Source organism: Hemitrygon akajei, chromosome 11, assembly GCF_048418815.1.
Source record: "Hemitrygon akajei chromosome 11, sHemAka1.3, whole genome shotgun sequence".
Classification (NCBI taxonomy): domain Eukaryota; kingdom Metazoa; phylum Chordata; class Chondrichthyes; order Myliobatiformes; family Dasyatidae; genus Hemitrygon; species Hemitrygon akajei.
Genome location: NC_133134.1, coordinates 135226030 through 135253949, shown reverse-complemented (window position 1 = coordinate 135253949; position 27920 = coordinate 135226030). Strand labels below are relative to the sequence as shown.

The following is a 27920-nucleotide window of genomic DNA, read 5'->3' as shown; positions in this document are numbered from 1 at the left end:
CTAATTAAACATTTGGTTTCCTCTAATATTATTGGTTAGCTTACTTTCACATTCCATCTTTGCCTCCCTAATGACATTGTAGTTACTTCTGTTGGTTTTTAAAAGCTTCCCAATCCTCTTTCCCACTGAATTTTGCTCTATTATACACCCTCACTTTGGCTTTGACTTCTCTAGTTATCCATGGTTGCCATCCTTCTTTTAGAATACTACTTCCTCTTTGGGACGCATATATCCTGTGCCTTCCAAATTGCTTCCAGAAATTCCAGCCATTACTGCTCTGCCAGTATTCTCTTCCAATCAATTCTGGCCGACACTGCTCTGAAACCTCTAATTCCCTTCACTCCACTATAATACTGATACATCTGACTTTAGCTTCTCAGATTTCAGGATGAAGTTGATCATATTATGATCATTTTCCCCTCAGGGTTCTTTTACCTTAAGCTCTCTAATCGATTCAGGTTCATTGCACAACACCCAATCCAGAACATCTGATCTAGGGGGCTCAACCATGAGCTGCTCTAAAAAGCCATCTTATAAGCATTCTAGAAATCCCCCTCCTGCACTTTATTTCCTTCCTCAGCTCAGACAAAAGTATGATCAAAGCAAACAAGATTCTTTGCAATGCAGCTTATTTAATAGTACTTAACAAATTGGGCCTCCATACTACCCAATTTTTCAACAGCATTAAGCCAATGTGCACTGAATAATTTAAAATATTTTTAAAAGTTCCCAATTTAAGGCAGGGCAATTTTTTAATGTTAACTTTCAATTAAATGTGAGATGGAATCGCTAGCTGAGTTCATATTCTTACCTCTGGTGCTATGGGGAGTTAGAAATTCTAAAGTCAAAGTCAAGAATATACACAAACGAAGTAAAAAGATTACTTGTAACTCCTTATGACTTATGGCACAGAGTCGACTGTACTTCCTAAGAAGGTTGGCGTCATTCAATGTCTGTAGTGAGATGCTGAAGATGTTGTGGAGAGCGCCCTCTTCTTTGTGGTGGCGTGTTGGGGAGGAAGCATTAAGAAGAGGGACGCCTCACGTCTTAATAAGCTGGTAAGGAAGGCGGGCTCTGTCGTGGGCAAAGTACTGGAGAGTTTAACATCGGTAGCTGAGCGAAGGGCGCTGAGTAGGCTACGGTCAATTATGGATAACTCTGAACATCCTCTACATAGCACCATCCAGAGACAGAGAAGCAGTTTCAGCGACAGGTTACTATCGATGCAATGCTCCTCAGACAGGATGAAGAGGTCAATACTCCCCAATGCCATTAGGCTTTACAATTCTACCGCCAGGACTTAAGAACTTTTTAAAAGCTATTATTAATGCTTTTTGAGATAGTGATTTAGATGCATATCATATTTTTTACTGAGTTAAGTATTGTATGTAATTAGTTTTGCTACAACAAGTGGATGGGACATTGGAAAAAAAGTTGAATTTCCCCATGGGGATGAATAAAGTATCTATCTATCTATCTATATGGGTATCTTCCCACAGCCGAAAGATGTGCTGGCTGGTAGGTTAATTTGGCACTGATAGTGGAGGTAGATGGCAGAATTTAGGGCAAGCATATTAGAAAGTGGGCAGAACAAACAAACAAGGCTAATATTAGAGTGATTGGGTGCTTGATGATCAGCGCACACTCATTGAATTGAAAAAGCAATTGTTTCACTAAATCCTTGTAATCTTACAAAACTACTGACAGTTCTTTCTATCAAAAAACAATCTAATCCAAGTATTTTTTTTGTCTCTATTTTTGTTTAACAAGTTTGTTCAGTTATAAATTCTGGAAGAAAAAGCACAACCACATACATCATTTATTTTTTGTACATTAACACAATTTTATTATAATTTTAATAGTACAAATTTGAATAGGATGTTTTAGCATTCCTGCTTTCCAGATAATTAATACAAACTCTTTAAAGACAACATTATTTGGACATGGCTTCATTTACCGCCCAGACCATAAATCTCAATCTTTCAGTGGCCCATGGCCAACCATCATGCCCACCATCAGCCATACAAGACATTAAAAGTTGTCAAAGACACTATTTTTTGTAAACCAGGGGAATAACAACATGTCTACTAATAATCTACTTCCATAATGCTCAAAATTCAAGACAAAACAATTCTGCATTAATAGCTTCAATTTAGTATCAAATGTTAGAGTTTGAAATCATCCAAAGTAATAGAAAGCTTTAAAATAAAACACAGTATTAAGCACCTATAAAGGGAAATAAATGCGCTTCTGAACAATATTGCCTTACTATTTATGATATATACAAGCTAAATCAAACATTTTTTAAATCCTTTCTTCACATCCAATTCCACTTATCTCTTTTTAAAAGGATACAAAGTGCATATTAATCATATGGAAACAACATTAAGGCTAAAAGCATATTTCTTATTTAAGCAATAATTCAGTGCATTGGCCCCTTGAATGTTCTTGTGAGCTTTTTTTGAAAAAACAAAAGCTATATCATTTGGTTTCTGGTTTGATGGACTTGTTTAATTCAACAGCTATGTTTACACTGTGCTATTCAAAATCACGGTTAGTAAGAATAAGAGGTGCCAGCATAGTCCACAGATACAAAAGTAGGCAGATCCAACTTGAAGTGATTTTCACCCACACAGAGGGCCATTTGCTCGTAATTGTCTTGTAGTCAGCATCGGGACTACAGAGGAAGAGAGGTAAAAACAAATGATTAAAAAATTGCAAGAACTTTTCAATCACTCCATAAAAGTTGTCACTACCAAAGGAGGAAAGCTTTTCCAGTCTATTCCTCAAAACATCATCTATCACAAGATTTCAAAACACACACAATTGCATGGACACAATTTCTCGTAGACTCTTCAATTAGTCATAATTATAAACTCAGTATAATCATAACCCACTTCAATATTCTTTCCCATTATTTGCCAAACTTTACATAAAATATGAACATCTTGGAAAATTTCAGGTTAAAAAGTACTTGGCCAAGTACAACCTACTTTCTGTTAATCCTGTTTGCAATATACAAATCTGTGTATTTTTCCTAACATCAAAGTTTTCAAAGTAAATTGCATGAGAAACTTTGCTGGTTGTGAGATCTTTAAAAGATGCAATAAATTTCCAGCTATAGCTAATCAAAATATGCATTTTTAAAGTTTTTTTTATTATTTTAATGGTTTTTGAAATACAGCTCCAGTTCATAAAATAAACCAACTATTCAATATTTATTTTGTGTTTAAAGCCATAAATTCATTGAAAATTTTAGGAGTCTAATAAAGATTCTGGAGACTAGGTTAAAGGAAATTAGTATGATGAAGTTACTCTTATTCTGTAATGGAAAGAAACAATATCTAGCCTCATATCTTCAATTAATTTGGTAAGCTGAGCCAAATATTTTGGGTAGCCATCTTATTTTACTTCCATGAGTTCTGATGAAGGGTCTTAGCCCGAAACGTCGACTGTTTACATTTTTCCACAAATGCTGCTTGGCCTTCTGAGTTCCTACAGCACTGTGTGTGTATTTTGGGCAGACATCTAATTTACTTCCATGAAACTCCTGGAAATATAGAGTCTAACTAAATACTGGAATTGCATTTTCATTTGATATTTTAAGAGAGGGTGTTTTTTCCTTGAATTCAATTTCATTTTGGAGTTCTAGCCAAATCATACATGGTCTCTCAGTGGTCTTTTGAGCAGTTGAACAGAAATGAGCAATATACACAATTAAGGCCTACCATTACTGGTTTACAGCCATGGCATTATAGAGAAAAACTGTGCAACCTGTGACACAGTTAAGTCCAATTATTCAAGAAATACCCATGAGTAGTGGAATGGCAGAGAGAGGAAATAGGGAAGGTAAGAAACAGAGGTGTTCTGGGGAAGGATGGAGAGAGAAGCAGAATAAGAGACCAATCTGAGGCCCACAGATTTGACAGGTGGCACTGGAGAACTGCATTGACATTTTGCAAGCCATGTACAATACTTCTAAATATACCCCTTTTAAATTACTCTCACTGCAATCTGTAGCGTATAATTTCCTTTTAAGCAATGTATTTTTCAATCAACATAATGAACTACAGATTTTACAATCCTCTCAAGGATTCACTGGACATCTCTCAAGCAAACAGGGTACAGCGCCTTTAAGCAGACAAAGGTTAATTGCCATGGCCAGAAGCAAAGCAGGTGGGGGGGGGGGGGGAACTCCAAGCCACGCTGAAATGCTGAGGTATGAAACCTCCTCTAGCCAGCATCGTTAGCAAATGTGCAGTTGCAAGAGAGGACAAGAGGACAGATTGCTGTATCGAAGACAAATGAAAAATTGTGGAGTAGTTTACTGAGACATGGCTTACTCAAAGTATGCCAGATACGACTATCAGACCCGAAGGCTTCTTGATACAAAGGATGGACTGAACTGCTGATTTAGAAAAGGCAATTTCATGATAAACTCTGTGGTGATCCGATGTGGCAGTTTTTCGTACTCCTGTTCCCCCGACCTCGAACACCTATCAAATGCCGACCATCCTATTTACCAACTGAAATCTCCTCCATAATCTTGACTGCAGGTTTACATACAACCTTTAGCCAACTGTAATCAAGTACTTGAGATATTGCACGATGCTGGTCACGAAATAAGAAACAGTCCACACTGATGCCTTTTAAATCGTAGTCAGGGATTTCAATCGGGCTTGTTTGACGAAACCCTTGCCCAATTATCATCAGCATATAACCTGTAGCACCAAAGGTCCCAACACACTAGACCACTGCTATACCAAGAAAAAGAATGTCTACCGTACCATGCCCTCGGAAATCTAATCACTTCCTGGTCTTTCCCAGACCTGCATAGCGGCAGAGTCTATAACAAAGAGGTGGGCATAGGAGCCAGAAGAGCAGCTACACGATTGCTTTGAGTCAGTGGACTGGGCAGTGTTCAAAGACTCAGCTGTGTGTCTGAATGAATACACCACGGTTGACAGACTTCATAAAAACTGTCATAAACTACTGTGTCCCCAAAAAATCATTCAGACTCTTTCCTAACGAGAAGTCCTGAATAAATCACGAGATCTACAATCTGCTTAGGGCCAGATCAGAGGCTTTCAAGTCTGGCGACCAAGAAAGTTACAAGTAGTCCAGGTAGAATCTCCAGAAAGCCAACTCACAGGTTAAGTATCAATTCTAGACTAAACTTGAATCAACGAAGGGCGCTCGACAGCTGTGGCAGGGCTTGGATGCTATCACCTCTTACAAAGTAAGATCAAGTGACACAGGTAAACAGGGCTTCGCTTCAATACTACCTTGCATCCATCATCAGGGACACCCACCACCTAGGCCATACTTTTTTCTGACTACTGCCATCAAGAACGTGGTACAAGCGTCTCAGGACTCACACCATCAGGTTCAGGAACAGTTATTACCCCTCAACCATCAGGCTCTCGAACCAGAGGGGATAATTTCACTCAAATTCACTTGTCCAATCAATGAACTGTTCCCACAGCCTATAGACTCTTAGTCTCATGTTCTCGATATTTATTATTATTATCTTTTAATTTTTTTTAGTACTTGGACAGTTTGTCATCTTTTGCACACTGGTTGTCCGCCCTGTCAGTGTGGTATTTCATTAGTTCTATTATGGCTATTGAATTTATTGAGTATGCCCACAAGAAAATGAATCCCAAGGATGTATATGGTGACATATATCTACTATGAAAATAAATTTGCTTTGAACTGAAAGGCTAACAATGTTTTCATAAGTCTTTCCAGTAACTATAATGGATAATCTTTGATGGACATCTGCCAGTGGAATATATAGTCCCATATTATGTTAAATTGGACAATCATAAAAATCATCTGTAAATCACTTCTCGCACCAATACTTAAAACAGGCCAGATCAAAAGTACTTGGTTAGAAATAATTCACCTGTTGAAAAAAATGGAAGTCCTTTGCTGCCTTGCAATTACATACCTGTACCAGTTTGTTAATGTCATCATTATATAGAGTGAAGCCAGGAAAAGCATGAAGTGAAAGAAGGAATAACTATACTGGACTCCATCCTGCTCATTATCCTGGACTCTTCTTGTGCCATTTCCCTGTTCATCAACAGCACTTCCAGACAATGAATCATCTAACATCACAGCTTCACCGGCTGAGAATGCAAGTTTATTCACCTGACTGTTGTTTGAGGTACGAATGCTATGAAGACAAAATTACTATAATTAACAGTGGACCATTTCATGATTGTATTCAATAATATTCTCTTCATTAAACTAAATCAATTTCAAAGAACCAAGAAAACACTTGGCCCCTGGCTCAACCATGTCTGTATTTCTCAAAGGATTTATCCAGTCTAATCTCATCTTCCATTAAAAATCTAACAAACTAGATATGTTTTATTTTCCTTTTCTTCCTTTCAGCCACAAATGGCTCTTTTACCCATATCAATTTTCCTCATTCTGTCATCTTATTTTTTCATTTGGTTCTCAGAAAAGTTGGATATTCCAACTTTGATTACTGCTTTCTATTCCCACAAATTAAGGACCCTGCAAATGGACAGAGGTCACAAGTAAACCAATAATTTAAAATGAAGTTCTAACCTAAACTTTACCTTGAATATAAAAGACATAAAATGAAGAGGATAAGTCCAACAACATTCTGTGCATCCCACCACTGCACTGTACTTGGAGGTTCCGTTAGAGATGAAGGATCTACAGATGATTTTTCCGTTCTGTTGACCGGAACAGATGAGGGCAAGACCAAATTTTTAATGAGGCCCATAAAGTTGGGGTTGCATTCTCCATCTGAAAAATAAACACAAGATCACAATCTTAAACAATTTAAAATATGTTGCTGTCTACATGTACTGTATAATGAGCCATAAGGCATCTTAGCAGAGGCGCAACAGATGCCTCTATCGAACTACTAACCAGTCCAACTCCTCAGCCAGCATACCTGCCAGTTACTTTCTACAACACCCTCCCATTTTAGCATTAGTGCTACGTCCCAAGTTCCTTCCCTGCCCAATTGACACAGTGGCAGCTACTTATATAAAAATTTAAAAGGCCATTCACATAATTGTGAAGCAGCAAAATTAAAACATTGGAACAAAGACAATTTTAACATACCTATCCTTCTATATTGCTGCCACAACAGCTTTCAAATGAAACTACAGTAAAAGAATGCTTGGTCCACAACACCAGAAAATCTTGTTTTACATTAACTTTACACCTACTGACCATCAAGCTGTAATGACAGTTGAGAGCATTTTTTCTTTATTTGATGTAGCTAAAAAGACCCAAATAATGTGGATTAAATGACTAACTATATTTAGCAAATTTGAATGAAAAAGTCTCTGCTATCAGTAGCTCCATGAACTCTGTCACAAAATCATTGGCAAATACATGTATAGTGTTGAAGGTAAATCTGATCTTTCTGCCTAGGATATAATCACATCTAGAGAATAATATCAAAGAGGATATCAGAAGTTTTTTTTTCAGATATATAACAAGTAAAAGAGGGAAAAAGTAGACATCAGACTGTTAGAAAATGACACTAGAGAAGTAGTAATGGAGGACAAGGAAATAACAGTCAAACTAAATAAGTATTTTGCATCTGTCTTCACTGTGGAAGACACTAGCAGTATACTGGAGGTCAAGAGTGTCAGGAGCAGGGAATCCTGCACAAGGATTCCCTAAAGGTTAATTTGCAACTCGAGTCTGTGGTGAGGAAGGCAAATGCAATGTTAGCATTCATTTCAAGAGGACGAGAATATAAAAGAAAGAATGCATTGTTGAAGCTTTATAAAGGCACTTCTGAGGCCTCACTTGGAATATTGTGAGCAGTTTTGGGCCTCTTATCTAAAAACAAGTACTGACATTGGAGAGGGTTCAGAAGAAGTTAACGACAATGATTCTGGGAATGAAAGGGTTATCATATGAGGAGCTTTTGATGTTTCTGGGTCTGTATGCGATGAATTTAGAAGAACGAGTGGGAATCTAACTGAAGCTAATCAATTGCTGAAAGGCCTTGAGAGCCAGTGGGCACCCCTTCAAAATAGAGGGACATCCATTTGTACAGAGAGAAGCAGGAACTTCTTTTGCCAGAGCATGGTGAACATACAGCATTCTTTGCCAAAGGCGGCTGTGGAGGGCAGGTAATTGGGTTTATTTGAGGTTCTTGATCAGTCAGGGCATGAAAGGTTACAGGGAGAAGGCAGAAGAATGGGATTCTGAGGGAAAATGTATCAGCCACGATGTAATGGCAAAGCAGACATGATGACCCAAAATGGCCGAATTCTGCTCCTATCTCTTATGGTCTTACCTGTCACTTTAGGTGCAGTATTAGGAGCAGCACAGTAATTCACATAAAAGCCAAATATAATCAAATCTAGTCAACATTGTTTTATGAAAGGTAAATCATATTTGACAAATTTCCTCAAATCCTTTGAGAATTTTAAAAGGAAAGTTAATAGATAGCATTTTTAAATTTACAAAAAAAAAAGCTTCATTTGACATACAAGAGGCCAGTGCATAAATAAACAGTCCAAGTTATTGAAGGAAGTATGTAGGATGTATGTAAGAGTGAAAAGGCAATTCAGTGTTAAGTTAGAGACACAACTGAATGCACAACAGCTGTGAGAGAGTTTGCATGCCATTACTTCTTGCAAGCAGAAGCCTAACAACATAAGTAACAATACTTCACTCCCCAATTTCAATGCCTTTTATGCACGCTTTCAAAGGAAAAATAACACTACACTTGTGCAAATTCCTTAATATATGGTGACCCTATGATCTGTCTCAAAGGCCAACAGCAGAACATCCTTGAAGAGGGTGAACCTTTACAAGTCACAGGCCCCAAATGTGTACTTGCCAGGGTACTGAAAATCTATGCCGTCCAATTGGAGTGTTTAAGGACATTTTCAATCAGCCAGAGGTTCCCATCTTCTTCAAAAGGGCATAAATTATACCAGTACCCAAGAAGAGTAGGGTGAGCTGCCACAACAACTGAAATTAATTCCTGCTTAAGCAAGGACCTGGATCCACTGCAATTTGCCTACCATCACAATGGGTCTACAGCATACACAATCTCACTGGCTCCCCACTTGGCTCTAGAACATCAGGCCAACAGCAAAACATACTTCAGGCTGTTGTTTATATACTACAACTCGGTATTTCAACAGTATCATCCCCTCAGTAATAAAACTTCAAATTCTGGGCCTCTGTACCTTGCTCTGCAATTAGATCCTCAACTTTCTTATCAAGAGACCCACGTTGGCGCAGATCAGTATCAATATTTTCTCACTTACAAACAACACAGGCATACCTCAAGTATGCATGTTTAATGCACTGCTCTACTTTGTCTACTCTCCTGACTGCGTGGCTAGGCACATCTCAAATACCATCTACAGTGCCTTGAAAAAGTATTCAGCCCCCACAATTATTTTCACATTTTACCATCTCATTTTCTAATTTAAAAGATACTGAAATACAATTTTTGAGGTAATCTACAGAACATTGTGCATCATGTCAAATCAAAGGAAAAATTCCAAAAGCTGTCAAAAATTTACTAAAAATCACAACAATAATGTAGCACAACATCAGCAAGACTATGAAATCCAAGGTGGACTTCAGGATGGGGAAGTCAGGGGAACACACCAGCCCTGAGGGGTCAGTGACAGAAAAGAGTAGCTACATCTTCCCAGACAACTTCACCTCTGTTAACATTTTCCTAGGTGGAGCAAGAAGTGTTTACCATTCTGACATCACAAGCACAGGAAGATCAAGCATACGCTTTTCAGTGTGCAGTGTGGGGGACATGCATCATACAGGATACATTAATGAGGAAAATACTTAAGTCCATCATGTTGAAACCTCCAGAGATGAACATAGAAAAATAATCTTCAGAAAAAACTGATATTTGATACTTACTCAGACAGGAAAAAAACTATTATACCTAAAATTTGGTTTGAATTTTAATAAAAATTATTTATTTGAATCTTTTTCCTGTCTTAAATAATGCATTTTGCACATTTGAATTTGTAATGCCAACACAAAGAAAACATCTTCATTCATAAATTTCAGATTCAATATTACAAATTAAAAACATATGAATCATTATCTGGCAAAACACACAAGCACTTACCAGGCTCATTTGACATTGCAGACCATGTGAGATACATTGTATACAGGGTAATGACTGAAGACTGAAGAAGACCAGACCGAGGTTGCGCTTCCTACAAATGAAAAAATCAACAGCAATAATAATTAAGAAAGACATTCAAAATATGGCTTAAATATTTTAAACCCTAACAGAATAAATTCAATTTATTTTAAAAAATCCTTGGAAGATATATTAATCCAAAGAAATGGAAAATTGCAACAGGTCATAAGAACTTTAAAGAGTAGAAGTCAAGGAAAATTATTTGACCCTTGTACTTGCTCTACCATTCATTAACAATATAGATTACCTTTTATCTCTCAGGCTACTTTCCTACATTAATCCTCAATTCAATCGATGTATTAAAATCTATCAACCTCCATTTGGAATACACTCAGCAAATGAACCTTGGTGGTACACTTGCCTTGTGGGCAAAGACATTTTATTGATTTTATGAATGGTTGATCCATATTTTGTTATTATGACCTGTGGTTTTAGACACAATAGTACTTGTTCTTTTAAAATCAGACTTATTGTGTCCAGGGATAAGACAAGAAACATCCACCTTGTAAGGCCCAGTATGTTCCAATGAGATCATCACATTCCTCTCATCTCTGAATAGAATAGATCTAATTTTAAAAGAACAAGTATAAACCCAGAAAACAATCTTTGCTGGACATTCTCTTATCACAAGAACACTCTTGCTTTGGTAGGTTGACTAGATTTATGTACAGTATTCCAGTTCTATATAGATGGAGCAAAAGGCTTTTACCTTTGCAATATTATGATAAACATTTTTGCCTTCCAAATGACTTGCCGTATCTGCATATTTAATTCTAGCAATCAGTGTACAAATCCCACGGCCAGTTACCTTTCAATCTCTCAATTTTTAAAAAGTTCTCTGCTTATTTTTTCATCCATCTTAAGATTTGATATATCATGCCCTTTTCTAATTAGTCACCAAGGCTACATCTCCTGAAGCTTCCATGCATATCCAGACACAAGGCTAGCATCAGCTTTGAATTATCAGAAAACTTGGATACCTTATATTTAACCTTTTCATCCATTATTGTTAATAGCTAGTGTTCTATTACTGATCCTTTATGCACACAGCAGTAAGCTAATCAAACACTGACAAGCTTACTCTTCTATTTCATCAATCAATATTCAATTTATACCTATATATTACCTTGTATTCCTATGTTCTAATTTTACTAACTTGTAAATCCAAATACATTATATCCACTGGTTCCCACTTATCGACCCTGATAGCTTACTTAGCTGCTTGCTCTACTCTCTGTACACACAACTGTGTACGTGGCTAAGCACAGCTCCAAAGCCATCTTCACGTTCGTCAATGACACGCTGGACCAATCACAGGTGACGATGAGACAGCTAAGATGGTTGAGTGGTGACACAAAGACAACCTCTAACTTAACATCAGCAAAACTAAAGAGTTAATTGTTGACTTCAGGAAGAGGAAAGATGACCAACATACGTCAGACTACACAGGGGAATCGAGTAATAAAATATATCAAGCAAAATTCTATGTTATGCAAACTATTGGGAATATTTTTTGACTAATTGTGAGTGTTATATGTGATAATTCCACTTTGTATAATGTTTTGGACCTCTAAGAATTCACCTAATGTTAAAATTGGCTCCAAGAATACTTCACTTTGTGGATATGTCCGATTATGTTCCAAATGGTTCTCAATTCAAGAACTTTTCTCAAAAAAAATCTCAGTCCAACTTTGAATTTGAGATAAAGAAAATCTGGGCAAAGATATTCACTCAGGAGTTTTGAAGCAGTTAACTTAAGGATAAAAAAAAACAGGGCATTGACTGTCACAGTGTGCAGCAGGTTAACAAGATGCTACACAAGCAAACAGAACATGCTTATTCTTACCTGTATTTTTGGAAGAATAGAAACAACAGAAAGAGCAATGCAAAATATCATGTTGATGCTAATGAAGAATTTGTTCTCAACACATCCTCCAGGTGTGGTATAATATACATAGAAAAGCACAATTGCAATGAAAGACAAAATGTAATTCAGGCCGGTAATGGAGACCAAAGCTGCAAAAATAAAACCGAGAAGCAAATTGTATTATAACAAAATAAAATTAAAATTCAGTTCAACCAAAGGATGCATTGTAAATTTCAATCCAAGAGGGAAATACCATCATTGCTTTTCCTTAATAATTAAACAAGATTGAAATAGTACTGTACATTACAATGTTAATTGTATATACCAAAAAAGTAAACAAAAGGCTTTTTTTAATATAGTAATCCTCAGATAAGGAGAATTGAGAATTTTTCAGATAAACAGCTCATGTAGCAAAATAGAGAAAAAAACAGGCTAGATTGAGCTGTTATTAAAGTTGCAACATTTGTAAAGTAAAATGAAAAATTCTCAATTTTCTAACTCATTATGGCTTTAAACTGAATTCTATTCTTACAATTTTAAGACTTGACAACAATTTATTTTCTGTAAGACTAGCACAACTTGTACAGTGGACTCAGCATTTTATTAGGTCTAACTAAGTTTGAAGTGGATAACATAAAATGGATGACAAAATAAACTATTTGTTCACACTAGCACTATTAACTGTGAACGCATTCATTGAAATTTTTATCATATAGTTTTTGGAACTTTAAGGAGTTTTTCTTTTAATGCAACACGTACAACAAGCTGGAGGAACTCAGGTCGGGCAGCATCCGTGGAAACAAACAGTCAACGTTTCGGGCTGAGACCCTTCGTCAGGACTGAAGAGGGAGGGGGCAGGGGCCCTATAAAGAAGGTGGGGGCAGGGTGGGAAGACTGGTAAGTGCCAGGTGAAAAACCAATAACGAAAGATCACGAGGTGGGGGAGGGGAAGTAGGGAGGATATAGGCAGGAAAGGTGAAGGAGGAATGTAAGGGGAAAGCAAATAGTAGAAGGCAGAATCATGAGAGAGCTGATAGGCAGCTGGAGGAGGAGGCAGAGTGAAACTGGGATGGGAGATGGGAGAAGGAGAGAATTACCGGAAGTTGGAGAATTCGATGTTCATACCAAGGGGCTGGAGACTACCCAGACGGTATATGAGGTGTTGCTCCTCCAACCTGAGTTTAGCCTCATCATGAGAGTAGAGGAAGCAAATTCCCTCCCTCTCCCTCCTACTCCAGTTGTCTATCACCTCTCATGAGTCTGCCTTCTTTTACTACATAGTGCTTTCCCCTTACATTCTTTCTTCACCTTTCCTGTCTAACCCCTCTCCCACCCCTTGATCTTTCCTCTTACTGGTTTTTCACTTGGCACCTACCAGCCTTCTCCTTCCAACCCTCCCCCCACTTTCTTTATAGGGCCCCTGCCCCCTCCCTCTTCAGTCCTGATGAAGGGTCTCGGCCTAAAACGTTGACTTCGTTTCCACGGATGCCACCCGGCCTGCTGAGTTCCTCCAGCTTGTTGTACGTGTTGCTTTGACCACAGCATCTGCAGTGTACTTTGTGTTTTCTTTTAATGCCTTTTCCATCTGCCTGCAGTCATATTTATCTACATTAACAAACATTATTTTACATGAACTGTTGATAATCCCCACTCATCAAATGCCAATGCCAAAAAAAGCTTTAAACAAATATTCATAACTGTTCACTGCAAATAGATTTTCATTCACATACCTGCATACCAGCATTTGGAATTCCCATCCTCCATCTTTCCCACCCATGACTCATTCCAAGAATGAGCAAAATCTATCAGCAAAACCAACTGGATCAGTATGAAGCAGAATGCACCACATGTACCAATGACAAATAATGCTAATGGAGAGAGAAAAATAAATTTAATGAATTGAAAGCTCAATATCGAAGTCTTTCTTTTCACCTTTTCCCTCATGCCTCTCTCATTTCACTTTCACTCTTACTGAGTTGCACTTGTCTTCCCTTAATTCTTATTTGTAATCCTTGTGCTTCTGCACAAGGTTATCAAAACCTTGATAACCATATTATCAAAAGTAGTCTTGCAAATGAAGTAAGACAGCAACTGGGGTCCAGGGGACAGAACACACTAGGCATCAAACGGGCAGAGGAGTACGGGTAAATTAGTTTATTATTATCACATGTACCAAGGTACAATGAAAAGTTTGTCTTGCACACCACCCATACAAATCAATTCATTACAAAAGTGCAATGAGGTGGTACAAGGTAAAGAAATATCACGGTGCCAAATAAAGGATTACAATACAGAGAAAACACAGTACAAGTAGCTAACAAGTTGCAAGGCCACTGTAAGGTAGATTATGATGAGGTCAAGAGTTTATCTTATCATACTAGGGAAACATTCAATAGTTTTATTACAGCGTGATAGAAGCTGTCCACGAATCTGGTGGCACATGCCTTCAGTCTTTTGTATATTCAGCCCGATGACTGATGGGGGGAGGGGAGGGGGAAGGAGGAGGAGAGAAGACAGAATGTTCAGGGTGGGAGAAATCACTGACTATGCTGACAGCTTTATTAAGACAGCAAGAAAACTAGACAAAGTCCACGGTGGGGAGGCTGGTTTCCGTGATGTGCTGAGCTGTGTCCATAACTTTCTACGGTTTATTGCACTCATGAGCAGAGTAGCTGCCATACCACACAGTAATGCATTCAAAGAGGTTGCTTTCTATGATGAATCAATAAAAAAAAAAATCAGGGAGGGTCAAATGGGATACTAGATTTCTTAAACCTCCTGAGAAAGGATAGGTGCTGGTAAGGTTTTTTTGACCATGGCATCAATGTGGTTGAACCAGAACAGGGTATTGGTGATGTTCACTCTTAGAAACTTGAAACTATCGACCCCAACACCATATGCATCCTCACTGTTCCTGAAGTCAATGACCAGCTCTTTTGTTTTGACATTGAAGGAAAGGTTATTGCTGTTATGGCTCCATGTCACTTGGCTCTATGTCTACTTCCTGTACTCTGACTCATTATTTGAGATACAACCAACAATGTGGCATCATCCGCATATTCCAAGTAGAATCTGGTCACCATCATAACTGTACAGGGAATAGTGTAGGGGGATGAGGATGCAAATTTGTGGGGTGCCAGTGTTGAGAATAATCATGACAGAGGTGTTGCTGCCTGTCCTTCCTGATTGTGGTCTGATGCTCAGGAAGTTATGAAAGTTCAGAGATCGTAACCAAGAAAAAGAAAAAGTATCTGCAAGTTTAACAGATAGGTATTGAGAAGTAATAGATGTTACAATCAATTAAAAGGGTCAATAAGCGAAAAGACAGATGAAGGGGGGGAGATAGATAGATCAAAGAAGTCAAGGTGACACATCACGGAGGAGTGAAAAAGAGCAGTTAACAAGAAAGATCAACAATAAAGGACAAGTTAAAATCTTGAGTTATAAAGTTTAGTTTTGTAAAGCTTGGTATACACCTGCTTATCTGATTGGGGAGGATATCAGATGAGCTGATGTACATAAGCTCTAAATAGCTAGCTACAAACGTTCAGAATTTTTTGAATTATAGGGGTGGAACACCACAAATGAATTTAAATATTCCAGTTCTTTCTACTGAGTGTAAGGAGCGAAGGGAGAAAAAGGCTGCAAATGTGTAAAGAAAACTACTGACAGATTGGAAAATGTGCAATTATTTTGCACTCGGACTTCTAATGGAACTCATCAATTCCACTAATCTGACATAAATAAGAACGCTCCTTCCAATACAGGAATCATTATAAATATGTAAAATTATGAGAAACATAGAAAGGGTAAGTACTCAGAGTCTGCTGCCTTTGGTAGAAGCACCTGAAACTAAAGGCCATTGGTATAAAGTGAGAGGCAGATGATTTACAGAGAATCTGAGGGATAATCTTTTTCACACAAAATATTTGGCACCTGGATTGACCTGCCAGAGGTGATGGTGGCAGGAACAGTTTCAAATTTTAAAGGCAACTTAATAGGTGCATGAATGAGTAGGGCATGGAGGGATATAGAATTAGTGCAGGTAAGTGGATTAATATAGACATGAAGGTCACCATAGTCGCAGTTCACTGCTACACAACTCTATGATTCTATTGTTTAGTGGTTCTAAACAATGAACAAATATATCTTTGAACTCATCAGAAATGATATCTTAATTCATTATAATTAATTGTAATATAAAGCCTTTTTTAAGTTAAAACTTCACTCTTAATGTAAGACAACATTATTTTGTTTATCTTAACAACCGACTTAATAAAGTATAAATAACTAGTATATTTTTCACCAAGAGTGCTCTTTACCTTTTGTAAAAGGTCCTTCAGGGATATAAAAGGCTCCTACTACAATAGCTATAGTGCCAGCTACTTTGAAGAACCAGAATCTGTCAAAAGCAAAATCAAGTAAAATTGGCTAGTAGAATAACTTCAGATTTTCTAGATACACCATGAAAATAAACACAAATACAACTTTGAAAGACAGTGGGGGGGGGGGGGGGGGGAGGGTTGGAGGCAGATGAGATTGTAGGTGTTTAAAAGCATTAAACTCCACACGACCACTTTCAAATCCAATGGAGAAAGGATAACCAAGAAGCTCCAGGACTTACCAACATTGTGAAAATTGACAGCCCAAGACAGAGATGATCTATAGGCAGATAAGTGAATTTCTCACCTATTACCACCCCACTGAATCATGTCATGAATCTGTCACATTTTGCTAAAAGTAACACAGCACACCTTGCCCAACTTCCACTATCCAGACAGCCTGTCTCCATCAAGTCTGGTTAACACTAACAGCACTCCTGAATGCTCTTCAAAACATTCAAGAACACTTCACACACTTAACCAGGAACAACTTTTTTTAAAAAACAATTTTCATTAATAAATACATGAACCTTCCTGTCAACCTACATCAGAACAATGTTATAATATTACTACGGATTAGGCAAGACTAGAAATAGAATCAGTGAAAACAATAACAAAAAATGATTCAAGATTTTTAAAAACTTTAACCACTTTATTTTACTTCTAAATTATAAACCAATAATATAACTTTCAGCACTTACCCGTTATGTACTGCAGCTCTGGGATCTCTGCTTGTTTTCACATTGATCAAAAGCACAGAGAAGAGAAAGAAGAAGACAGCAAATCCAAAGCAGATACGATAAACTGACTTGTAACTAGCTAGTACATCACAGTTCACAACCCCGTGAACATTTGGAAGCTGAGTACCAAAGCCATCTTCACAAAACCCTGGAATCTATTGGGAAAAATAATCAATTCATGAATTACAACAGATCAAATGCTTTGCTACATTTTTTATTGCACGAGCCACTCACTCAGTTTTGTTATGACCCACTACCATCAGATTTCTGAATGCACAATGAATTCACACTATTTTTTCCTCTATTTTTGCTTTCAATTTGCACTAATTTAATTTGTGCATTGCTATGTATTGCTATTCCAAAACAACATATGCCAGTGATATTAAACCAGAGTCTGATTCTGATGCCCTAAATTGTTTCATGGAATAATTATCAATCCTTTGTCAATGAAACCTGCATGTAATAGATTTTCTTCTCTTAGTTTCTTTCTTTGTTTTTGTCATTTAATTTTAGTGATCTTTTGATCCTTGTTTTTCTTGAGTAAGCAGAAGGCAGGTTTGCACAAAATGAGGACAACCAGGAAAGAAATAACCAGCAAGTGGCAGCATTGAGGGCGTAAACACCTTATTAATGAGAGGTAGGATAATGGCCAAAATGATTGAAGCCGATGGGAAGGTGACAGTAACTCAAATAACTATGCATTACATCAGTGGTGTACAGAAGAGCATCTCTGAACACATAACACCTTGAAATAGATCTGTGACAGCAGCCAAAAACCATGAGCAAACACTCAGTTGCCAATTATTGGGAACGGAGGGCGGAGCAAAGTCAAGATGGCACTAAACAGCAACTCTTTTGCTTGCATCTTTGGAAACAGCTCTAATTCTATCTTTGATATCTCTTTTTTCCCTTTCAAGGTTCTTTTGAAGACTCTGGCTTTGGTTCTTTGCAGGAATGGGACCCTCTCTCATGGCCTCACGACCGGCCACTTTTTGATATCCCAAGGACGTGGCCTGGAAGAGTAGCACGCCTTCAGGGTGCTGGATTTGCATGACTCTGGAGATGGGTTGATTCAAGGCTGGTATCCTTGAGGCATCATGGAAGAACACAGAACATCAGAAGCAGCGGGTTAGCTGGCAGCTGTGTCCAGAGACCTGAGCCTTTCCCGGACCGATTCTCTGGTCGCAGGGCTCGGAAAAAGTGACGCAACAGACTTTTTAACATCATATATCAGAAAGTTGTTTGTTATGTCTCCCCTCTCACTGTGATACAGGGACACCTCTTTTTCCCTTATTAGGGAGAAGAGAATTACCAGGTGAACGAGTAGTCTTTGAGGTACTGCAAGTCTGTCTTTATTGCTGCACACTTGAGTGCTCAGTGGAGGGTGCTGGTGAGGTGGGGTTCATTGCTTTGCTGCTGCTTGTGTGTGGGGAGGGGAGATGGAGGGACTTTCAGGTTCTAGCATTTAACTGTCATTCATTCTTTGGGGCATTCCTCTGTTTAAGTGGATGTTTGTGAAGAAAAAGAATTTCAGGATATATATTGTATACATTTCTCTGACATTAAACGTACCTTTTGAACCTATCATACATTCCTATACTAAATAAAGTGACCACTGAATGTATATTATAGGAAGTTTGAAGGTTGTAGATATTCTCGAAATTACCAATATCAGTCTACCCTTAAAAAAGGGTACCTTTGACTTTACAAACCTTAAAATTCCCTTGTTTCCCTATATCCTTGATTACACTATCACCTATCAAATCACATCCAGCTTTCCTGCTATATGTCTGAAACTCTCCAGTCATATTCATACTTTACATGAAGCAGCACCAACTAAAAACTACATCCTCTATGCACTATTCTTCCTAAAATGCTGCAACCTTTATTGTGATTCGTCACAGGATGTGAAAATGGGATTACAAGTTTAACCAAAGAGTAAGAAATGAGGAGACACAAGAGATTGCACACACTGGAATCTGGAGCAAAAAACAATTTGCTAGTAGAACTCAGCAGGTGAAACAGCTTCTGTGACAGGAAAGGAATTGCTGAAGCCCAGCATATTGTTTGTTGGGATAAGAAATGAGGACGTGTTAAAATACAGAACTTCTTTATACAAATGATAATCATCAGTTGGATAGATTTCAAAAGTAAACAGAGGCTAAAACTGTTTTACCGAATTTAATATATACTCATGTGGTAATTTTGTAAACCAAATAGTCAAGGAAAACTCATGCTTGATGGCAACATTCCTTGTCACTCAATATCAGTTTCCGGAGGTGTGGGAAACATGTGCTTTTCCAGATAACAATAAGTATGTTGTTGAAATTAGATGAACTCTAAACCACAGTCAGATATATTCATTGTTTTTTCCAAGCTTGAAGAAAACGAGACACTTTCCACTTCCTTCTAACTTTAACAATTATCATCATTGGTGGTCTTCCCACAGAGTTAATATCCCACTGAAGAACTGTTATGAAATTGCTAAACTGTTTTTCAGAATGGATTTACATAAATGAATTATATTAGTTCACAGAATTACCCGTTTATCTACAAATATATTTCAATAGGTTCCAGCATAGTTCTGGAGGACTGGGAAATTCCAAATGTCACTCCACTCTTCAAAAAGGAAGAGACAGAAGGAAGGAGGTTATAGGCCAGTTAGTCTGACCTCAGTGGTTGGGAAGACATTAGATTCAGTTTTTAAGAATGTGGTTTCAGGGTACTTGGAGGCACATGATAAAATAGGCTGTAATCAGCATGGTTTCAAGGGAAAATCCTCCCTGACAAATCTGCTGGAATTTTTTAAAGAAATAACGAGCAAAATAGACAAAGGAGAACCGGATGACAAGGTGCTATACATGAAGCTACTTGACAAGAGCCCATGGTATTACAGAAAAGAACCTAGCACAGATAGAGTATTGGTTAATTGGCAAGAGGCAAAGAGAGGGAATAAAGGGAGCCTTTTCTAGTCAGCTGCTGGTGATTAATGGTGTTCCACAGGGGTCTGTGCTGGGACCACTTCCTTTTATGTTAAATGTCAATGATTTGGATGATGGAATTAACTGCTTTCTGGCTAAGTTTGTAAATGAATCGAAGATAGGTGGAGGGGCAGGTAGTATTGAGGAAGCAGAGAAACTACAGAAGGACACAGACAGATTAGGAAAATGGGCAAAGTAGCAGCAGATGGAATACAGTGACGGGAAATGTATGGACATGCACTTTAGTAGAAGAAATAAAAGCACAGACCATTTACTAAATGGAGAAAAAATTCAAAAATATGAGCTGTAAAGGGACTTGGGAGTCCTCATGCAGGATTTCATAAATGTTAGTTTGCAGGTTGAGTCGGTAGTGAGGAAGGCAAATGCAATGTTAGCATTCATTGAGAGGACTAGAACATAAAAGCAAGGATGTAATGTTGAAGCTTTATAAGGCCACACCTGGAGTATTATGAGCAGTTTTGGGTGCCTTATCTAATAAAGAATGTGCTGATATTAGAAAGGGTTCAAAGGAGGTTCACGAAAATGATTCTGGGATTGAAAGGCTTATCATACGAGGAGTGTTTGGTGGCTCTGGACCTATACTCACTGGAATTCAGAAGAATGAGAGGGGATCTCATTGCAACCCCTCTATTGAAAGGCCTCAACAGAGTGGACATGGAGGGGATGTATCCTGTGGTGGCTTGTCTAAGACCAGAGGACACAGCCTCAGAATGGAGGGATGTCCATGTAAAATGGAGATGAGAAGGAATTTCTTTAACCAGACAGTGATGCACCTGTGAAATCTGTTGCTGCAAACAGAAGCGGAGGAAAAGTCACTGGGTATATTTCATTCACAGGTTGATAGATTCTTATTTAGTCAGGGAACGAGGAGATACAGAGAGAAGACAGAAGACTGGGGCTTAGAGGGAAATGGATAAGCCATGATGAAATGGCAGAGCAAACTTGATGGGGCAAATGGCCTAATTCTGCTCCTGTATCTTATGGTCTATACTGTATTTAACTTAACTGAAATGAAATAACTGAAGAACCATAATACAAGCCAATGTACATGTTGTAAATCAAAGAAATTGAAGAATTTTCGAAGCTGATTGTGAAAATAGGAAGAAAATGATCAATATGATTTCCATATCTTATCTACTTAACAGAAATGTAATTACTTCTTTGGAGAAATTAGAAAAAATAAAAGTAACGATTTGCATTGAGGGAAGTGAAAGTTCTATTCCCGTCACGTTAAACATACTAAGGATTAATTAAATAAGACGTACCTTTTTTAGTTGTACTGCTATTCCTGGAGCCAGCATAATACAAGCCACAAAAGTTCCCAGAAGCAACATGAATGCATAGATCAATCTAGTTACCGTAGAATTTTTGGAATTGGGGCAACAGCTGCATAACAAACAAGGAGCACTGCTGCACAGACATGATACCTACAGGGAATATTACAAAAAGACATTGATTTGTCTAGAGAGAATAATTTCTCACAATAATTCAAGGTCCAACAATAATTCTGCATTTAAGTTTCATCAATAAGCATTTGCAATTTACAGGACAATCACCCAAAACTAAATGGGTCATAATGTGGAGATATGAGTCTCAAAATTCAAAATCTAATACAGCAAACTGAATCATTTGAAAATTATTTTGTGCATTTCCAAAATGACAATGGCCCAGCAGTTATCAAAAAAAATCAATGGTGCATCCAAAGCATAAGCCAAATTTGTTGCACAGAATTTACATAAAATCATTACAGTGAATGAAATGAATACTTATGCTGTCAGCACTAATTAATTAGACTTTGACAACTTACACTATTTCATCAATCACACTTTATTTACTTTTGTAAAGGATAAACAGCATGGCCTCTGTAACTATGCTGCTCCGACATTTGGACAAAGAAATGCTATCTTTATACTGAGATTGTCTAGTTGTATACAAATATTGATCCAATAGAAACATAGTACACTTCTGAATCCCATAATTAGCATAGTTAAGTACCAATTTCAGGTGTTAATAACCAATTAAATGTCCATTATAAAGAACAATAATACATGAGAATTAGTAAACTAACTGTTCAATTACAAGTGTTCCCATAGAGATCCTTTGTTTGTTTCATTATCTTGTCCTAGAATGCTCATTGACCTTGGTTCCCCCACAAAGGCTGTATAACAGACTTTCAAGGGTCATGTCAGCCTGGGTAGTAACTACACTATGCCTGCACACTGTCTGTCAGCTTATCATCTTGACTTGTTGCCTTAGTGAGCTTTCACACAGTGAAAGGATGCACTCTTCGGTTAGCACACATTTTAACTCTTGTTTGCTTCAATTTCCACAATGCAATACCAAAAGACTTTTTTTGCCATTCAAAGCTTACCGAACAGAAAGATTTTATTTTGCATCTATCAACCCTTATGAATTCAGAGTCAGTCCAAATGGCTATATTAGCTAGGCAACTTGAGAATGAAACCAGATTCCAACTGTCATTTTAAAACATATTTTTTCTGAATTTACTTAGTTAATTCAAAAACGGAATTGAGAAAATTTAAAGAACTATATAAAGCTCCAATCCAGCTCCCAGTCTGTTATTTGTATGTCATGGCAGAATAAATGCTCATTTGCATTTTGCATCATTAAGAGGGCTTCTGTTTCAATTACTTTGAAAAGCAGGAGATACATCACAACATTTTGGAAAAATACATTAAATCCTGTCAAATAAGAAGATTTATCTCATTATCTTAAAATTAAGTCCCCAGCGACCGACTTCTCCACAAAAAATAGGTCTTTCCTACTCAATTTACATGGCTAATAATTTACCCAGCTATCTTTTGCCATACTTACTACCCACAATACATCAAGGTAACACATTCTCTCAATTCAAAAAGAATTAAAACAACAAAATAGGTACATTTTTCTGCAAAATTAATGCCAATAATCATATTAAAGAGTTAATTACTATTACAAAGTTGCAATTTACGGAGGAAATCGTAATGTTACCGCTCTACAATGTTAACTCACAAGACTCAAAATCCAATTACATGGAACACTGCTGTTATGCAGACTTATAATCAACAGCTGTTTTCTTTCTACAACTGTATCTGCTATTTTAATCAATTCTAGTCTTAAGTTATTAAATTTACACTTTCAAAAGATTGAAAAGGTATCAATGTACAAGCATGTTAAAATTTGAGTGCATTCTGAAGGCTAGGATCATATCAAATTAATTTATCAGTGTCTGATAAAACAGAAAAATTAAGATGAAACTACGGTGTCAATTAAGATCTGCAAATCTGAAATTTGCAATACTGTACATTACTGATATACTCTTTCAAGAGAAAATAAAATGTCCTCTGATACCAATGTAAAAGATCCCATAACGAATTCAATGAAGATGAAGAAAGTTATTACATAATTTCACATTTTTAATAAAAGTTATAGAAATTATTAATATAATAATATTGGTTGGGGTAATTATTCCAACTAGGCAACAGGGTACTGAACACAATTGTTTAAAACATGATTATACTCTGTACTTGGAAATACATGAGCAGTAACTATTGTTTATACAGTAGTTCAGTTTCTTCAACACTAGAAACATTTATGAACACAAAACGTACACAGCTAGCACGTCTTCCCTAATTAAGTCACTTAAAGAACTTTCACTACAAAGGGTTTTAATTTAATATGCACTTCACAAAGACAGTGAGCTTTATAAAAGCAGTAGGGAAATTACTGGAGAAAACTCTAGCCATAGGATTTAGTTACATTTGGAAAGGCATAAGTGGATCACGGAGCACCAGCATGGCTGTGTATGAGGCAAATGGTGCCTCAGTAAATTTGATTGTGTAATGGAGGAGGTAACTAAGAAAGCTAATGAAGGCATGATGGCAGATGTTGTCTACATGGACTTTTGTAAGGCATCTGACAAGGCTCCACCTGGCAGGCAAATGCAGAAGGTGAAGGCACAATGGGATCTAATGCAGGATGACCATGTAGATCCAAAATTGGCTTGGTGATGAGAGGCTGGGAGTGCTGGTGGAGGATTATTTCTCTGATCAGAGGTATGAGACCAGTTATGTACAACAGAGATCAATGCTGGGATACATGTTGTTTGTGATATATTTCAACAATGTGGATCTGACTGTAAAAGGAATGGTCCATAAGCTTATAGATTGCATGAGAATTACTGGTGTAGTGGGCAGCAAGGAACATCTTCCAAAAATAAACAAAAGAAAATCTATAGATGCTGGAAATCAAAGTATTACACACAAAATGCTGGACGAACCCAGCAGGCCAGGCACATTCTTCGGAAAAGCGTAAACAGTTGACATTTCAGGCTGAGACCCTTCTTCAGGACTTTTTTTCTTTATAAAACCGGTAGGGAAATTACTGGAGAAAACTCTAGCCACAGGATTTATTTACATTTGGAAAGGCATAAGTGGATCATGGAGCACCAGCTCTTTCAGAAAAAAAGAGATTAGAAGTCAGAGTATGGAGGTAGTGAGAGGAGAGGAAGACATACAGAGTAGTAGGTGATAGTAAAACTAGGAGAGGGGAGGGGTGAAGTAAAGAGCAGGGAAGTCGATTGATGAAAGACAAAGGAGGGGATCTGACAGGAGACGACAGAAGTCCATGGGAGAAAGAAGGGGGAGGAGCACTAGAGAGAGGTGATGAACAGGTAAGAAAATAAGATGAGGGTGGAATGGGGAAGTGAAGAGGGGCGGGGCAATTAATTGAACTTCGAGAAATCAACATTCATGCCATCAGATTGGAGGCTACCCAGACAGAATAAAATGTGTTACTCCTCCAACCTGAGTGTGGCCTTATCACAGCAGTAGAGGAGGCCATGAACTGACATGTCAAAATGGGAATGGGAAGTAGAATTGAAATGGGTGGCCACCAGGAGAGCCCACTTTTCCCGGCAAACAAAGCATAAGCCCTTGGCAAAGCAGTCTCCTAATCTACATCGGGTCTCACCAATATACAGAAGACCACACCAGATACAGTAAATGACCCCAACAGATTCACAGGTGAAGTGTTGCCTCACCTTGAATTGTCTTCCAAACATACATAGATTGTATAGAAAGTTGAATAAAGTGTTGGCAGATGAAATTTAATCTCAATAAGTACAAGGTGTTGCAATTTGGGAAGTCAAAGAGAGGAATATTATGTATATATAAATAGCAAGGCACTAAGGAATGTTGATAGACAGAGACCTCGTGTTTCAAATCTGTAGTTCCCTAAAAGTGGCATTACAGGTAGATGGGTGGTGAAGGAGACATATGGCATGCTTGCCTTCATGGAATACTAAAGTTAAGCCATTCTATGGCAACTGTACTAAGTGCTCCTCTTCTTCTTTCTCCCTTGGCCTCTGTCCTCTCCTGTGAGATCCCCCCTTCACCAGCCCTTTGTCTTTCATCAATTGGTACTGCACAAGGAATAATGTATACAGTTCTGGTCACCATATTCTAGGAAGGATGTAGTTGTATAGGAGAGAGGGGCTATCTGCCAGAATGCTTCCTGGATTGGAAGTCTTTAGTTACCAGGAAATATTTTCCGAGGACTTGTTTTCCTTGGAGCAAAGGAGACAAAGGTCACCTTATACAATACGAAAAACATAGGTAGATACTCACAAAAGTAAATGGCCATAGGTTTGCAGTGAGTGAGAAGGGTTTAAAGAGGACATGATGGTTTTCTCAACAGAGAGGTTGGCGATGAAAATGAACACGGTCGCAACGCTTTAAGACATTTAGACAGTCACTTGAACAGACAAGATGCAAAAGGATATGGACATAATGTGGGCAAATGGGATTAGTGTAAACGGAACAAGTCGTCCGCATGCACATAGAGAATGGAGGGCTGCTTCTGTATTAATCAACACTACGTAACTATGAAGACTCCGTCCATAACACAAATTTAGATAGTCATTCAAACATTAAGTCTTTGAAACGAAATAACATTTAACAATTTTTTTACTTGACTTTTTTTAGACTATGCACGTGAATGATAACGGTAAACTATAAACCCTTAACAGGATCTTCTTAAACACAATAAAACGCTCTTTGGGAAGGTAGCCCCTATTCAGAAGTTTTCGATGACACCCTCCAATTCTGGACTTAAGACTGCAAGCGAAGCTACCTCGCAGCTGCACATTCTGAGCATTCTTCCAAAAGGGAGATGCTGAGTTAATGACGACGGCTTAAACTTTTGAACGCCTTCAAACACAACAGCGTGAGCGAGTAAACATCAGGCCGTGGCCCACAGCGGACCGTGAGAGACGTGAGCAGGCCTAACCAGCCCTGAGGGGTACAGCCCGTCGCATTTCCTCCTTACCAAGCTGCCCAGGGAGCACACAGCTAAAACGGCGCCCATCTTCTAGCAGTAGAGAGGATCCCAACCGAAGCCCCCCTCCGCCGTCAAGTCCACCACAAGCACCTCCCCAAATTAGAGCCCCGTTACCCGGCAGCGGACAAAGGGGCGTCTGTCCTGATGTCATCGCGTCGACGTGACGCGGCCGCACGTTTTGATTGACAGAGGACAAAATACTTGGTCGGGAGCTGTGACTGGCCGAGCAGCGTCTGCGGAGCAAAGCTTGTGTCGCTTGACAGGGGAATAATTTTTTTTAAAAAAAAGGACACTGGCATGTTTTGGTGAGCAGTGTTGTAAGTGATGCACGGTTGGGAGTCTGTGCTTCAACGTGTTTCGCTGGGAGGAAAACAATATTCAAAAGCAAGAGAAAACCTGTAGATGTTGGAAAACACACATACACACACATACACACACATACACACACACACACACACACACACACACACACACACACACACACACACACACACACTGCTGGAGGAACTCAGCAAGCAAGGGCCTTTGAGGGCTGAGACCCTTCATCAGAACTCAAAAGATGAAGGGTATGATCGGCCTGAAACGTTGACTGTTTACTCTTTTCCAAAGATGCTAGCTGGTCTGCTGAGCTCCTACAATTTGTGTGTGTTGCTAGGAAAACAATATTGTTACTTATAATTTTCTGATATTTATTAGTAATTACGTGCTGGTTCCAGGACATAAACTCTGAAATGATAACGTCAAGGAATTTCAAGACCTTTTCCACCTGATTCTTTAATGATGTTTCCTGTTTCCTTTTAATCCTGTTTCCTCCTTCTGTAGTCAATAATCAGCTTTTTGGCCAAAACATTGACTGCACTCTTTACCTGCCTGGCCTGCTGAGTTCCTCCAGCATTTTGTGTGTGTAGCTCTTTGGTTTTTTTGACTTTCAGTGAGAGTTTGATGTTGTGGCACCATTCAACCAGATTTGGTCAATTAGTGAACAAATTTTCCACACTCACATGCAAATGTGGTTCAAGGTAGCCAAATTCTTATTTTGTAGACAGAAACTCAAAATCTTATTGTTCCAACCTTTGATAAAATATCTGTTGGAGATGCATTGCTGACCAGATTTTGCTTCATTGGTTCTCAACATTTTGAATAAAATTGGACTTCCTGTAACCACAAAAAATTCTTGAACCTAAGCCTCCTTCTTTCTACTGGGCTGATATTTTCAAATAGTGATAGTTCAGAGTCAAAAATGATATTTACATAGTCTCAAAATATAACAAGACCTTTCTCCCCAGGAAAGCAGCAATGTTTGATAACAATGCATACTCAGTGATATACAAAGTAATAGCTCAGGGTATGTCACGATGTAGAAAAGCTATTACTATTTGTATGGTG

General features: G+C 38.1%; 1 protein-coding gene across 1 annotated transcript; it reads right to left on the bottom strand.

Annotated features, from left to right (window-relative positions):
- Positions 1-1818: 1818 nt before the first annotated feature.
- On the bottom strand, positions 1819-26681 carry LOC140736035 (serine incorporator 1-like). Its single transcript, XM_073061729.1, has 10 exons — positions 26523-26681; positions 21461-21622; positions 17155-17348; positions 16394-16473; positions 13802-13939; positions 12051-12220; positions 10127-10217; positions 6594-6786; positions 5954-6181; positions 1819-2677 (listed from the first exon to the last, which is right to left on the bottom strand). The coding sequence occupies exons 1-10, from the start codon at positions 26559-26561 to the stop codon at positions 2539-2541; spliced, it is 1434 nt and encodes a 477-aa protein (XP_072917830.1). The 5' UTR covers positions 26562-26681; the 3' UTR covers positions 1819-2538.
- Between the last annotated feature and the right edge of the window lie 1239 nt (positions 26682-27920).